Below are 13,735 nucleotides of genomic sequence, written 5' to 3' on the forward strand. Positions count from 1 at the left end.
GCACTGTCTATCAATCACATTTCTGTTTACATCAAAGTTAGTTTAGTTTTTTAGGAATTCGAATATAAATTTCAATATAACATTTCTTTGTGTCATTTGAATGGCAGAAGACGCAATTCGATGTATAATTTGGATGAAAAAGCAGCAATTCGAAACGATACGCATTTACACTTGACAGAGCATGTCCTTCGATTTGGAATCTTGGATCATAAAAGATATTCACGTTACGGTTGGCAGATTTCCTACGTGCTTCTAGGTACCTAATGTCTACAGAATTCGACGTACATTTAGGAATACAAGAAATCCGAACTTGTTTGAGTTTGGCGCATCAATGTAAATAAGAAACAAGTAGAACTTTCCGTTGATGTGGAATCCTGCTCCATTTCTCGGAAAATTGGCACAATGGCAATGTTAGTAGATTATATCATTCACATTCGCGTCACAGTTTCGGTTATTCATGGGCTCGAGGAGGCGGATATGTCCTTTCGATAATGTACAGATGACAGCAGTAAACGTGACGCGTGTCTGAAACACTACCCGCGCTGAATACAGATAGCTGTGTCTGTTCAGCTCGAGCCTTGCGGCCTGCGGTCTGACCGCGGGTGTTGATTGCTTGCCTCTTATTATCACTCCGCGGTCTACTCATGTAAACAGTTACAATAGACGTAATCCCCAGCATAAACAGATAAACATCTCATTCGACAACATTACTTCACCCTTCAAATGCAATACACTAATAACAAACTTGTCCTTTGATCTAAAAATAACTTCACATAAAGATAAATTAGTCGTATATAAAAATTAGAACAGTTATTAATACAAGTCTAAATGCAGACCACATGAGCGCCAAATTATTTCTGGAAGCGTTTGAAATTGAAATAACTTCTTAAAAATGTCTGGAGACGTTCATCTTGCAAAATTAGCTAGAGTTGAGGGGCACCGGTATGACGGTGTGAGACGTGTGAGTGCAACATTCCAGGGCCTGGCGACCTTCACGCGACGAGGGAGGGCCACCCAGGATGTCACCATCACAAAGAGTATATTTAGCTGTCTCCTTTGATGAGGCAATGCGCAGATAAGCGCGTATCGCGACATGCTTCGATGCTCGTGCCCTCGTACGGCCAACACGAGCACACAGACCTACCTTATTAATTAAAAATAAATCGTTGAATATTCAATGTAGATGACATGAGACGAGACTCTCCCCTAGGCCCTAGACCTAGTTTTAAATAAATAAGCGTGGCCGTGCTATAAAAATATGCAGTGCTTCTTCAACATTGATTGATTGACCTGATTTTGTTTGAGATATCAATCACTTAACTTCATGTTTCAATAAAGATTTATTTTGTATGTTTTTCACGGACAGTAAGCTAGGAACGGCTGAAATGACCAATTAAATTTTATTGTTGTACGGTGGCCGTAAATTGGCAAGTCAAGGTGGCGGAGTATTTGTTTGTCGTGGGCGCGGGTCGTTGAGACTACTTGTGACTATTTTTGGTTCAGTTTCGTAGATGTCACTGCTTTTTTGGACAAAACGAGTGAATGTTGCGTCATCGTGGTCTCCAACGAGTAAAGCAAACTGTGTTTACCCCTTCTTACCACTTACATTTCTTGGGCATTTACATATTAGAAGAAAGATAATGGCACTTACGCAATAGCATCGATCATGTCGAGTCCCATCTCGACGGTGCACCTTCCATGATCAGACCGAGGTTCAGGCAATCCGGACACGCAGTAGTAACAGTCGCCGAGGATCTTGATTCGGAGACAGTGGTTATCCTGTACAGTTAATAAAGAAAACATTTTGTAAGAGTTACAATAATATACTAGTACTGTGTACTAGGAATGTCTGGATCGCACATTTTTTAAGGGATTATTACATGCTAGTTATAATCGATCCCTGTGTTTTGGTAATCTCGCAAGCAGCCTTATTGAACATGTCTGCAAAGCCAGAAAGAGACGTTAAATAGTTTTTAAGCCTCTTCTTGATCAACTTCTAGTAATTTTCAAAAGTACATTGTTGTCATATTATTCCTTTTGTTCAATTACATAGAAATGTCAATAGCAACTGAGAAAAAATCCCTAAAGATAGCCATAATGCAATCGACTACACCGATGACATAAACAATTTAAAAAACAACAACGTTATTGTATAAACAAAAACAAATTGTGACGTAAAACAAAAGAACCGATGTTTATACAAAGGGAAATCCTTAGTACAGAACTGTGGCTTAGGTATGTGAAGTAATAAAAATATTTCTGTGAAATAGAAGAATAAGCAATCGTGTTTCCCGTAATTATGGTGTTACTCATACACATTGGTAAATCGTCACAAAAACTGTGACAAATGCGTCTGTGGATTACTAGATTAATACCTAAGTGTAAACAGTAATAGGCTCACCCCTAAATACTACATTATATAGAAAATTACTGGTAACATTTAATTTAAGACGCATATTCTCTTTTGGCGATTCTCTTCACTGTCCCCGCGTCATATCTCGTGAATGTGTGTCTCTAGCATGCCTTGAAACTAATCGAGTTCCTCATCAAACACTCACGTAAGCCAATAACATAATAATTAATTCAGCATCTTCTCTTTGAGGCATAATAGCCACACTAGCTGTTTATGGGATGGATTGCACTAGCAAACTGATCGCTTGATGGCAAGCGAGAAGCGCTGCCCAGGGACACCCGCAATTCCAGAAGAATTACAAGTGCCTTGGTGGCCTTTAAAGAGGAGTACGCTCCGTTCTTAAAGGTTTTAAAGTCGTATCAATTCGGAAATACCTCAGGCGACAGTTCATTCCAAAGTTTGGTAGTGCAATTTCAAATATGTTGTATTATTACTCACATTGGCGAGTTGATCGAATCGTCCAAATAGTTCGTTGAGTAGCCGCACCAGTTCCTGGGCGCTGCACTGCGACGCGAGCACCGTAAAGCCCACTATATCGGCGAACAGGATACTACGGACAAAAATAATTATAATTCAATAAAAGGAAACATTGATAGCCATCCGATACCTGCTCACTTATATATAAGGTTCTTATTTCTAAATAAGGAAAGGGCTATCAATATAATTATGTTGGAATATTTCCTCACCAAAAATACATTATTAGGTACATTTAATAAATACATTTGGTTTATTTAGACCACTGAGATCCACAATTTTTAGGTAAGTATATAAATTAGTTAGTACGTAATTGAAATTAATTCTGACTTGTCAGTACCTAAATTAAAATAATTAAAATAATCACATTTATGTTATTGAATGATGAGTCACTGTGTGCAATTTGGAGCAAATCACAGGAAAATATTGAATTATAAGAATAAACTGTTTCATGAAAATGATAACAGAATTCCTAATAAGTAAACTAGGAAAGAAATATTAGGTACACTGACCAGTTCAAAAACTTTTAATTGCTTAAATGCCGACATGCATAGATACGAGTAACTTCAAAACTGTGAGAGTCGACAAGACAGGAGCAAAGACAACTTCCCATTTATTAGTTTTAATGAAAACTCTTCAGAAACGAGGCTGGCAACATATTGCAGTTTTAATCAAATTAACTTATTTCTACTTTTGTCTTACACTTTAATTCAGCTCCTGATTGTAGACTATCTATTAAGAAAAGTTCTTAAAATTCTCGCTCTCGCTTATTTATCTACTCTTGCATAGTACGAACTGTTTTAAAATAAGAAGAACAAATTAAATCCCAACCCTACGCATGAAGTTCCATCTAAGTTCTTTTTTTATATTAAAAGCCAGTAAACGAGCAGACGGATCACCTAATGGTAAACAATCGCCGCCACCCATGGACACTCGAAACACCAGAAGCGTTATAAGTGCGTTGCCGGCCTTTTAGAGGTTAGGAATTTAAGGGTTGTTGGGGAATCAGAGATTGGGTAGATTGGAAGGGGAGTAATTGGGTATGACTTAGAGAAGTCAGAGGACTTGGAGGACTATATGTAACGTCATACTATCTACATAGATAGTAACATAATCTACACCCTTAGGCCCCGGCCCCACTTATCAACGGACAAATGGGGCATGTCATAAAAAAGTATATGTAAAACGACGATTCGACAACTCAATGCAGCGTAACGGTCAAGTACCTAATTTGTAAGAGACGTACATTGCAGACCAATACCCCAATTACAGAAGAGAAAGAATGAAGAAGAAAGGAAGGCCTTAACTCCTAAAAAATGACTAACAAAACCACAGATTACTAATACATAACAGTACATGCATATCACCGTCAACTGAAAATTCAAAGAAAAATTAAGAATTTATTTAACATATTATTATACCTCTGTAGATAAATAGGATAGCGGTACAAACAGTCTACGTTCCCATTATCCTAAACTATCGCGTGTAAACAGTCTGTATAACGATGTTTATGTTCACCCTGTACATAGGACCACTGTACACAATGTGATAGACGTTTATGAACATGTTTTTCACTCATTTTTTTGTATTTTATTCATGTTTTGTTGTTGTTGCGTGCGGAACATGGCGACACGTAGTTCTAATAAGATTGCAAAGATAAGTCACTGTGGCACGAGTAGTTCTATGTTTTATTTTTTGATCACTGTCTTTTTGCTCGAGTGATTTGGCGTTAAAGAAAGACAGTATAGGTATTTCGTTTTTCATATCATAATATTTTATATGGTTTAATATTCTCCAGTGATTGGCAATAAAGTAAATGATTGAAAGCTTATTTTAGCTCATCTCTTCAGCGTTTTAAAGACAGGATGCTATGTAAAGACTATTAGGTAATATCTCAAAATTGTAATAGTCCAAAAAGCATGAGCACATTTTTGTTCGTCATCATCTTTTTTTTCTATCAATACTCAGAAAACTTAGGGATTACATAATACTTAGGTATAGTTATTGGAGGGTATCACTGATAAGCCCACCAGAGATAAAACCTTCAGAAAATCCTAGTAAAACGTACCAAAGTCTGGATGAAAGCAATAATCAAGTGCTGAGGTCGCAAAAGTAATAACTACGCCCTTTCAGACTCCTTCCTGATCACAGCTCGGCCGTGAGCAAAGACAAAGGTGTCGGATATCCGATATCGGATATTTTATAGTAAGACAGCACTCACTATAAAGAGATCTAAGTTTTTTGCTGATATTGGCCGGTTCTTCAATATCGAGTGCTTTTTAGTAATAGTTTTATTCCTTACTAAAGTTGAAAATTTCGATTATCTTATACGTATGCTTGAAAACCTATTTATGCTTTAATAACTGGAAAGACGACAACTACAATTCATTGCATAAACCAAATAATCTGTCTGTGTGTAAAATTGTATCTACGAGATCATTTTGGAAATAATAACTAACATCTATCCATCCATCTGTCCATCCGTCCACACAAACTCTCACATGTCTAATTATTTAGGTTTATGATTGCAGAATGTTGGGTTAAGAAGAATTTATGACGTAGATTATAGAAGTATCTACAACACAATACTACAAGTTCAACAATAGATAGACAAGAAGTATAAACGGTTTTTCATAGTGAAAAAAAATAACCGAACTAGTAAAGCATCATAATAAATCGCCATGATGGTATACACGACTTCACATTAGCCTATGTAGAACCTGTATTAACTGACCGTTGAATATTCGGAAAGATCATGGAAAGCGAGACCATGTTAACCTGGTTATATATAGCTTGGTTATAAACTCAGTTCCTCGTGAACTATATCACATAAAAAACAAAAGGTACTCGGAAGTGCCTGTCGCACATGGGCACTATAACATTAATAAACCATGCCACATTTGAAACTCACTCCCGATATTATCTCAGTAAAATATTCACGCTTTTTGCTTGTTTATTTATTTTCATTCCATCATACATATTTTGTACGGGAGACATTTTTGTATAAACAAATCATCGATTTAGGCAATCTTTCAATATTTTCCAACCATGAGTTAGCAGGGTCAGTGACATTGTTTTCATCATCTTGTGATGCAAAAGAACAGAATACTTGCCAAAGTTCCATTGGTAACTTGGCACTTGCCTAATCCATACCAACATGTTTTCCGGAACTGCGGACTACCTAGCGGGTTTACCGGGGCTCCGGCTCGAAAAGCAGGAGTAGGAACGGGGTGGTTTTTAGTCAGTAAAAGTCTGACATTCCCTCTGGCCTCGTCCAAAGCGGGAGAAGGCATAAGATGACTTTCGCCCCTCGAACAAAAACCTTCAAGCTTGAGAAGCTGACCTTAACCTCAGGGCCATCAAGTCATTATTTTACCAACAGCAATTTATCAGACTCCCTTGGTAATCAAATTACTAATAGAACCTTCAAGTAAAACTTTGTAAACGACACTAGCGTCAGTTAACCCATTAAACCGCGTGTAAATAGCCATTAATATCCTAATTGAACAACTCTATTTTGAAAGGTAAACATGGCAGTTGTCAAAATAGAGCTGAGCTCATTGCGATCACAATGGATTTCCGATTGCGGCTCGCGCCGATACATTATGCAACGTAGTGTTTTTCAATGGGCACTCGCCAACTCGCTTCAGTGACGTGAAACGATCATTTTTTTTTCCCCAGGAAGAAAATACAAAATACGCGATGATGTAGTCGTTGCGTATAGTTCATTGAAGTTCATATGACAAGTTCAGTCTTTACAAGAAAGATTAAGAGTTCGTCCAATACATTATTAAAAGAAATATTCACATGTTTTGTTAATAATATTGATCGATAACCCAAAATTACATGGCTGATCTGATCTGATCAAAAAGCTTTTAAAAATCCCACTTCAAAAAGCGAGATTAAATGCATTAGAATATCGTAAAAAGTACAATGAAGAATAAATTTAAATCAGCTTTTCCATAATGCATACAAGAGATTGTCATTCTATGTACAAAGTTAGTAAATAATCCCAGTGCATAATACCTATTGTTGAGAGATAAGGTTTGCCCATAATCTATATTGGAAAGCGGCAGAGCATAGATTCAACCCGTTGGCCTGAACACAGGTATCGCATTAACACACCTTTTTCATTTTCATAGGCATGAACTTTTCGCTAAAAATAAATGAAAATGGATTTTTATTCAAGATTTGTAGACATAAGCCGACGAGCCATATGAATGACTGATATTTTATTCAGCTTCCGATCAAAAACATTTTATTTTACAGAAATTTTATTTTAAGTGTGAGAGAGCCATGCTTTGGCACGAATGGACCAGCTCGACCGGAGTAATAACAGGGCCTCACAGAAAACCGACGTGAAACAACGCTTGCGTTGTGTTTCGTTGAGTGACTGAGGTTACCGGAGGCCCAATTGCCTCCCTTCCCAATCCCCGATTCCTCAACACCCCAAAAGGACATCAACCAAAATGGGCTAGAGTTTTGAACAGCTGTATTGAGAAAAAAGAAGTTCACAAATAATTTAATAATAATATTTAATGAATTTTGATTTCTATTCGGGAGTGTAAATATAAATAATATTAAATAAGAATAAAAACAGTTTTATAATTGATTATTGTTATTATTGGTGACACTGCCATGACAACAGTTTTGTGACAGTTCTTTTTCGTATTATATTGTGAATATTATTTCGATTTTGGCTATTTTTGACGACTGTGCTATTCAAAATGGATTCTGGTGATTTTCTATCCGATGACCCCGGCTCACTCTTGGACTCAGTACCCGCTCAAACGTTAACCCTGGCAACGAAGCCGCTTTACATGACGACGACCCCGTAAACTTGGACTTTCCGATTTTGCCTAGTGAATCTATATATTGTGTCAATTGTGGAACTGAAATCACACACAGGAGTAGACACAATGTTAATCTTGTGGAAGTGCAGCGAGTTATACTGCAATGGATCGCACCACAAGTGGTAAGTCATTAAGTAAGTAAGTGTAAGTGGTTGCTGCGCTCATATCATGTCTGTGATATGGTATTTAAGTTGGGCAAGGCATGAAAATGTAACTCCACCAGCTCAGTTTCTAGAAAATGTTTTGTTAACATTATGAAAATGAATAGTTTCACAAATAAACGATTTATTTTAAAGTGTTGAAGTTTTTTCATATATTATGTTTAATTATTAATTTGATACAAAGTTTCTTATCTATACGTTTTCTTTGTACTGTAAGCCGCTCAATAAAGTAAAAAATAGTACAATATTTTCATGTTCATGTTCAAGCCCAAACGCCATACAAAGTGGTTGATGTCCTTTCTAACCTTTAAAAGACCGATAACGCACTTGTAACACCTCTTGTGTTTCGGGTGTCCATGGGCGGCGGCAATTGCTTACCATCAGGTGATCCGTCTGCTCGATTACTGACTTGTACCATAAAAAAGAAGGAACTATTCATTCAGTAGGTACTAGTATATTTCCCAGCTAGTTTTCCGCTCGAGTAAAATTTCAATTGCCCCATTTCCATGGAAATTCCTTTCGCAGCTGCCGTGTCTATAAACTAGCTAAAATGATGTGCTAAATTTCAGCTTCATTGTCCAGGTAGAATTTAAGATATTGCGTCTAAATCGAAGTCATTCGCTTTTATTGAACCTATACATAGGTAGATACAGTTGACTTGTATTGTTAAGAATGAGTAAGCAAAACCGCAAAGAAAATTCGAGAGACACAAAAAATCTAATAAGAACACATACCGCCCGTCTAGCCAATAGCCAGTAGCGATATACATTTCTTTTGATGTAAAACCAAATACATCAAAGAATTATGCCATGTCTGCTACAATTTTGCATACAAACGAAATTGATGTCGCTGAATTTTTTTTATAGAAACGAAGAGAAAAGTTATTAATTTGAAACTAACTCGAGTAGACAGAGAGACAGGCAGGCAGACAATCTCATCAACTTGAAATCTGTTTAGCCTAAAAGGATCAAGAGCGGTGCGGTGCTGTGAGGCGCGGTGCGGTACGGTGCGGTACGATGCGGTAGCAGACTTCCTGACTACGTGTCGCACACAGTTCGGATACATTGCGCAATCGCCAGGATACGTGACGAGAAAGTTAATGCACCATAATGAGATCCGAGTGTCTTTAGACAGCCTGCCTACAGTCGCGAATAACTAATATACAATCAAATTACAAATTAAATTATCACCGAACTCCGCAATAGTATGATTTCATTCGAATTCAGCTCAAAACTTGTTAATTAGATTTGGTTAATCCAATACGGCGTTTGATTAAAAGCTGTAGACGCAGCCCTGTTATTGAAAACCTCTCGATACCAAAAAATATTTACAATAAAATGTAAATTGATGTAAAGGTACACTTGGAAAATCAAAGCAAAGATGAGAGAGACGTAAGTTGTACCGCAATCAATGTCTTACATTCCGTAAATCCCGACAAAGGAATTCCTTACACGAGATATTCAATAGAGCCTTGAAAGAGAAATCGGAAAATTATTTTCGTAGATATCTAACACACGTTCCGGGAATACATTGGACCCAAATTATGATACCTGAATAAACGTTGTTATTGTGCTATTACAAGGCTTTGCTTTGAAAATCACAAATAGACTAGGTATTTAGGTACGGTTACGTAGCAACATAACAAGTCTAATGCCCGGTTTCTGAAGGTATCAGTTATACTGTCACTAACTATCGATTCAATAAAGTTATGGAAAAGATAAACCTAGGTTACCTATTCTTGCGTTTCTGAATGCGCGAAGAGCCGTTCTATAACTATGAAACCGATAGTTAGTTCCTTATTACGCCACTAGGTGGGTCTCATAAAAAAGTATTAACTAAAATTAATTTTATCAATTAAATTAGTTGTAAATTATTATGAAATATTTTATAATAATTTAATTATTATTAGATGTGTGGCCACAAATAGTTTTCTTTATTATTTACAATAATTATATATACAGCGGCTGCATGAACAACATCACTGACAGTTCTTTAAAAAATATACTATCAAACTCATTAGGAGTTAGAGCAATGAGGTTTTACCAATTATCTTTACATATAATAAATCTGTAGAAGGGTCAATTCTGTACATTGAAAATATTGAAAAAATAAATAGCAGGGGGTGTTACTGGATCGATACCAAACCCAAATATGTGTTTTTTTTTGTCTGTCTGTCTGTATGTTCAGGCATCACGTGAAAACTAACGGTTCGATTTCGATGAAACTTGGTATACCTATCTATATCATATACCTTACTATCTTGGGCATAAAATTGGATACTTTTTATCCTTGAAAAATACGTAGAAAAAAATCTTTATTTTTCAGTTTTATTCTACAGAACGCGAGCTCAACAGCAGTACCTCTAATAGAGGGATCTCCTTAATTATTATGGGCCTCGACGTATTTGGTTCCAATCAATAAATAGTTATAAGATGTCTTTGCCAGAGTTACTCAAAATGGAGAAATAAAACTTCCACGCGAGACCGACATCCGCGCGGACGGAGTCGCGGGCGGAAGCTAGTATATAATATCATTGAGTTAGAGTTAGAGCAGGGCTGATGATTTCACTGAGGTGTATTACAGTGTTCTTCTCAAAACGATATCTCAATTTAAATTCTTCATTAAAAAATATTTCGAAAGGATTTCTCCTACTTCGTAAGTTTCGGGGTACTGATATATTCGAAATTAACTCCAGTACTTCCACATCAGATTTTGATGAACTGCTGGTATTCATGATGCTAATATATTGTTAAAATATTTAGTTTTCACTGATAATAGTTTTAAATAATACGTATAAACAAAAAAGTTTATGTAGCTTATGTCACAGAATGAAACGTCAAATAGTTATGGAACCGATAAACGGCGAGCATTGGCCAGTTAAGTTAATCGAAGTTTATTCGGAGTTTAACTGACATTACGTTGTTCAGAAACGCACATTCGTAGGTTATCAAATCAATAGTGCAAACGAATAGATAAACTGTCGATAAAAGTAACTCAGAAACTGGGCATAAATGATAAATCAAGAAATACCTAACAGGCAATATAATCACTTCAGCGACTAATTTATCATCATCATTATTATCTTCCGCAAATTAAAAAAAAAGTATAAATGCCATCATTAATAAGTATCATCGCAACTGATAAACAGTTCTATTCAACACCATCTATCATTATCTATCATTAGCATCAGTACAATGCGTAATAATCTGAATACCTTTTCGAAACAAAATAATCATGCTGAGTGGAACCATAAGGCCAAATAGCAATTAAAATCGTCCCGAACCAAACCCACGTTTGTTTAATGAAAACGTAATATCAACAGCGAGTTGATTGCATTTTAATGGACGTAAATATTGTAGTAGTTCGATGTTTAGTGGTGAACACATAAAAAGCTCAAGCTAATTTGATAATATGATCCATCAATCATAGCTATTTAAAACTGAAATGTTTTGAATGTAAATATATTGCATTAGCGGTCACACCAGTCAATGATTTGTTGAGTTTGTATTGTATCTATCAAATAAATAAATATTGAATTTATTTTTACTGTTTACGCTTGCGTGGGAGTCTACAAACGAGACGTACATGGAAAGGTGCCATGTTTAATCTCGTTATCTACACGTCTATAGGTAATTTATGTGAATTCATTAATCCAGTGTTTGGTAACTTGGAGGTTTCGTAACTAAGACGAACAAAAGCAGAAAGATTTTAAGATATTTACGAAACTTGAAAACTTTCTTGGCTCGTTATACAAATTGCTTCGTGTTGGTGAGAATATAATAAGTCCAGTATCTCTTAATTTACATTACGAGTTACGACAATATTAGCCTGTACTAGTAAGCTTGCTGACAAAGGAGATGATGGATTAGAAGTACATATGAGAACACTCCGGATAATTTGATAAACAGAAAGCCTCACGTCATGTCATATCGATTAGACGCCTACTGAGGCTACTGACCACTGAGGGGCTTCTCCCTCTCTAAACTGAAACCTGCTCACTCCGAGTGCATAATTAATGTCCTAAATCCTCAGCAGTTGAATTAACGGACATACGGTCAGCCAGGTGCGGCCCAGAGGTCGTGGCCAAATATTAACATTAACAATTCATTCTGGGCAAATATTAGTACAAAAGGCCGCGGTGCCAAAGACCACGAAGCAAACAATACGAAGCAACAAGTAAAATAAGTTAATGCAAATTAATTAAAACTGATACGTAAGTGTACTTTATTACGAGACAAGTTTTCGTTGTTGATGCAATATTTTATCGCGTTTCCTTATTAAAATTTAGGTCATGAGCGATTTACATTCGTCCTGTCATAAAAGCTAACTGCACAAGTAATACAAGCCGTGTCTGTGTTCTTGCCAACAATATATCAAGTGTAAACCAGTGAGATAGTCTTTAGAAGATACATTAACTCATCCAGATGATTCACTAAATGAGCCACAAGAGACATAAATAACTTGGGAATTAATTAGGAAGACAAATGTCTAAATGGTCGAACGGTACTCAACTTCAACACAGATCTAATGGAAAACAATGAAAAACTGCATTAAAAAATCCAATTAGTGAAGGAATTTAACGACGGAATGTCAGGTTTTTTAGATGCCGTGCTATTTCACTAAAAAGTCGAAACGTTTTAAAACCAGAAACTTTTATGCAACTTTGAGTAACGTAGGCGGTTTTACGAGTAAAAACATGTCATATTTATATTTTTTTCAATATGGAAATTTACGATTCAGTTTACCTTAAACAAAACCAAAAACAGTTGTTTTAACATAATGAGAATGACCTCTGTGGGTGTCCCTGTTGAAAATAGATGACTTTGTTTCATATAAAATTCGCCCAAAGGTCAATTTGATAGTAAATCATGTTTTTATTAGACGCACTATAAAGGGGGCGTGCGCTCTGCAACGGCCCTTATTCTGAGTGCCAACAAATTTTATAGTGAACATAGATAGTTAAAAAACGCTTCATTAAAATATTTTTATAATACTAGTGTTAGAGTGTTTGGATACCCGCCAAGGAATGACAAGTAGAGTCAATAAATAGGTATGAGCGCCGCCGCTATTTCTAAACTTCAATGGAACATTTCCTGTTATAGTTCGTAATTCCTGTTAAACCAATATTTACATGATTGATGAGTTTCACGTTCATAATACTTGCTTCCACTAAGCTGCCGTTCTTGTTTCATTACAAAACCGCGGAATGGCTAAAAGTTAAAAACAAACACTCAAACATTTGTTTGTACATATTAAATTTTAATGTGTAACACACCTGCTTTATAAATCTTATTGCAGTGTACGTTTTTATTATGCGCTCAACTTTTCACAAATATGTTTTGTAATATTTTCATAACGCTCATAAGAGCGTTTCGAAAAAGAAGTCTCTCTTTTACTGAATTTAATTTCAAGGGTCCAGACTGTAAACGTTCGGAGCTTCAAATTGTCGCAATTTCTAAAGCAGAGTTACAATGGAATGTAGTTCGTGTGGTTTGGAGTTACGAACTAAATTGGTTCCGAGAGAATAGTTGAGAGGAATGACAGGCTTGGCTACTAAACAATGGATCGTTGCACTTGAGGAGAGGCGTCAAATTAACGCGGCGAACCTGACTTGTGGGAAGGAAGGAAATAGAATTTATTCCTTCTAATTTCTACTTTACTGTATCAACATAGAGTTTGTTATTGAAATTCGCTTTAAGTAGGCGAGTTCACAGCTATCATATGCAAAAAATTGCGAAGAGTGTACTTGAATATACAAGTTTTTGGTGGAAAATGTTGTACATGCCCCAAATATTCGGTCGGCAACGGTTTGATGATCTAAACAACAAGATTAT

General features: G+C 36.2%; 1 protein-coding gene and 1 long non-coding RNA gene across 5 annotated transcripts in view; one reads left to right on the plus strand and one right to left on the minus strand.

The window, feature by feature from the left end:
- Positions 1-13,735, plus strand: part of LOC126912169 (uncharacterized) — a 242,111-nt gene that overhangs the window by 195,960 nt on the left and 32,416 nt on the right. The window lies entirely within an intron of this gene.
- The window catches only part of LOC118266600 (Ca(2+)/calmodulin-responsive adenylate cyclase), an 80,717-nt gene that overhangs the window by 25,238 nt on the left and 41,744 nt on the right, over positions 1-13,735 (minus strand). For all 4 annotated transcript variants that reach the window (XM_050703003.1, XM_050703002.1, XM_050703001.1 and 1 more), the window contains exons 6-7: positions 2,852-2,963; positions 1,652-1,779 (exon numbers count right to left, since the gene is read on the minus strand). In XM_050703003.1, the coding sequence (XP_050558960.1) occupies positions 1,652-1,779; positions 2,852-2,963 (240 nt within the window). The remainder of the gene's footprint in view (positions 1-1,651; positions 1,780-2,851; positions 2,964-13,735) is intronic.

Source organism: Spodoptera frugiperda, chromosome 23, assembly GCF_023101765.2.
Source record: "Spodoptera frugiperda isolate SF20-4 chromosome 23, AGI-APGP_CSIRO_Sfru_2.0, whole genome shotgun sequence".
In the NCBI taxonomy this organism is placed as follows: domain Eukaryota; kingdom Metazoa; phylum Arthropoda; class Insecta; order Lepidoptera; family Noctuidae; genus Spodoptera; species Spodoptera frugiperda.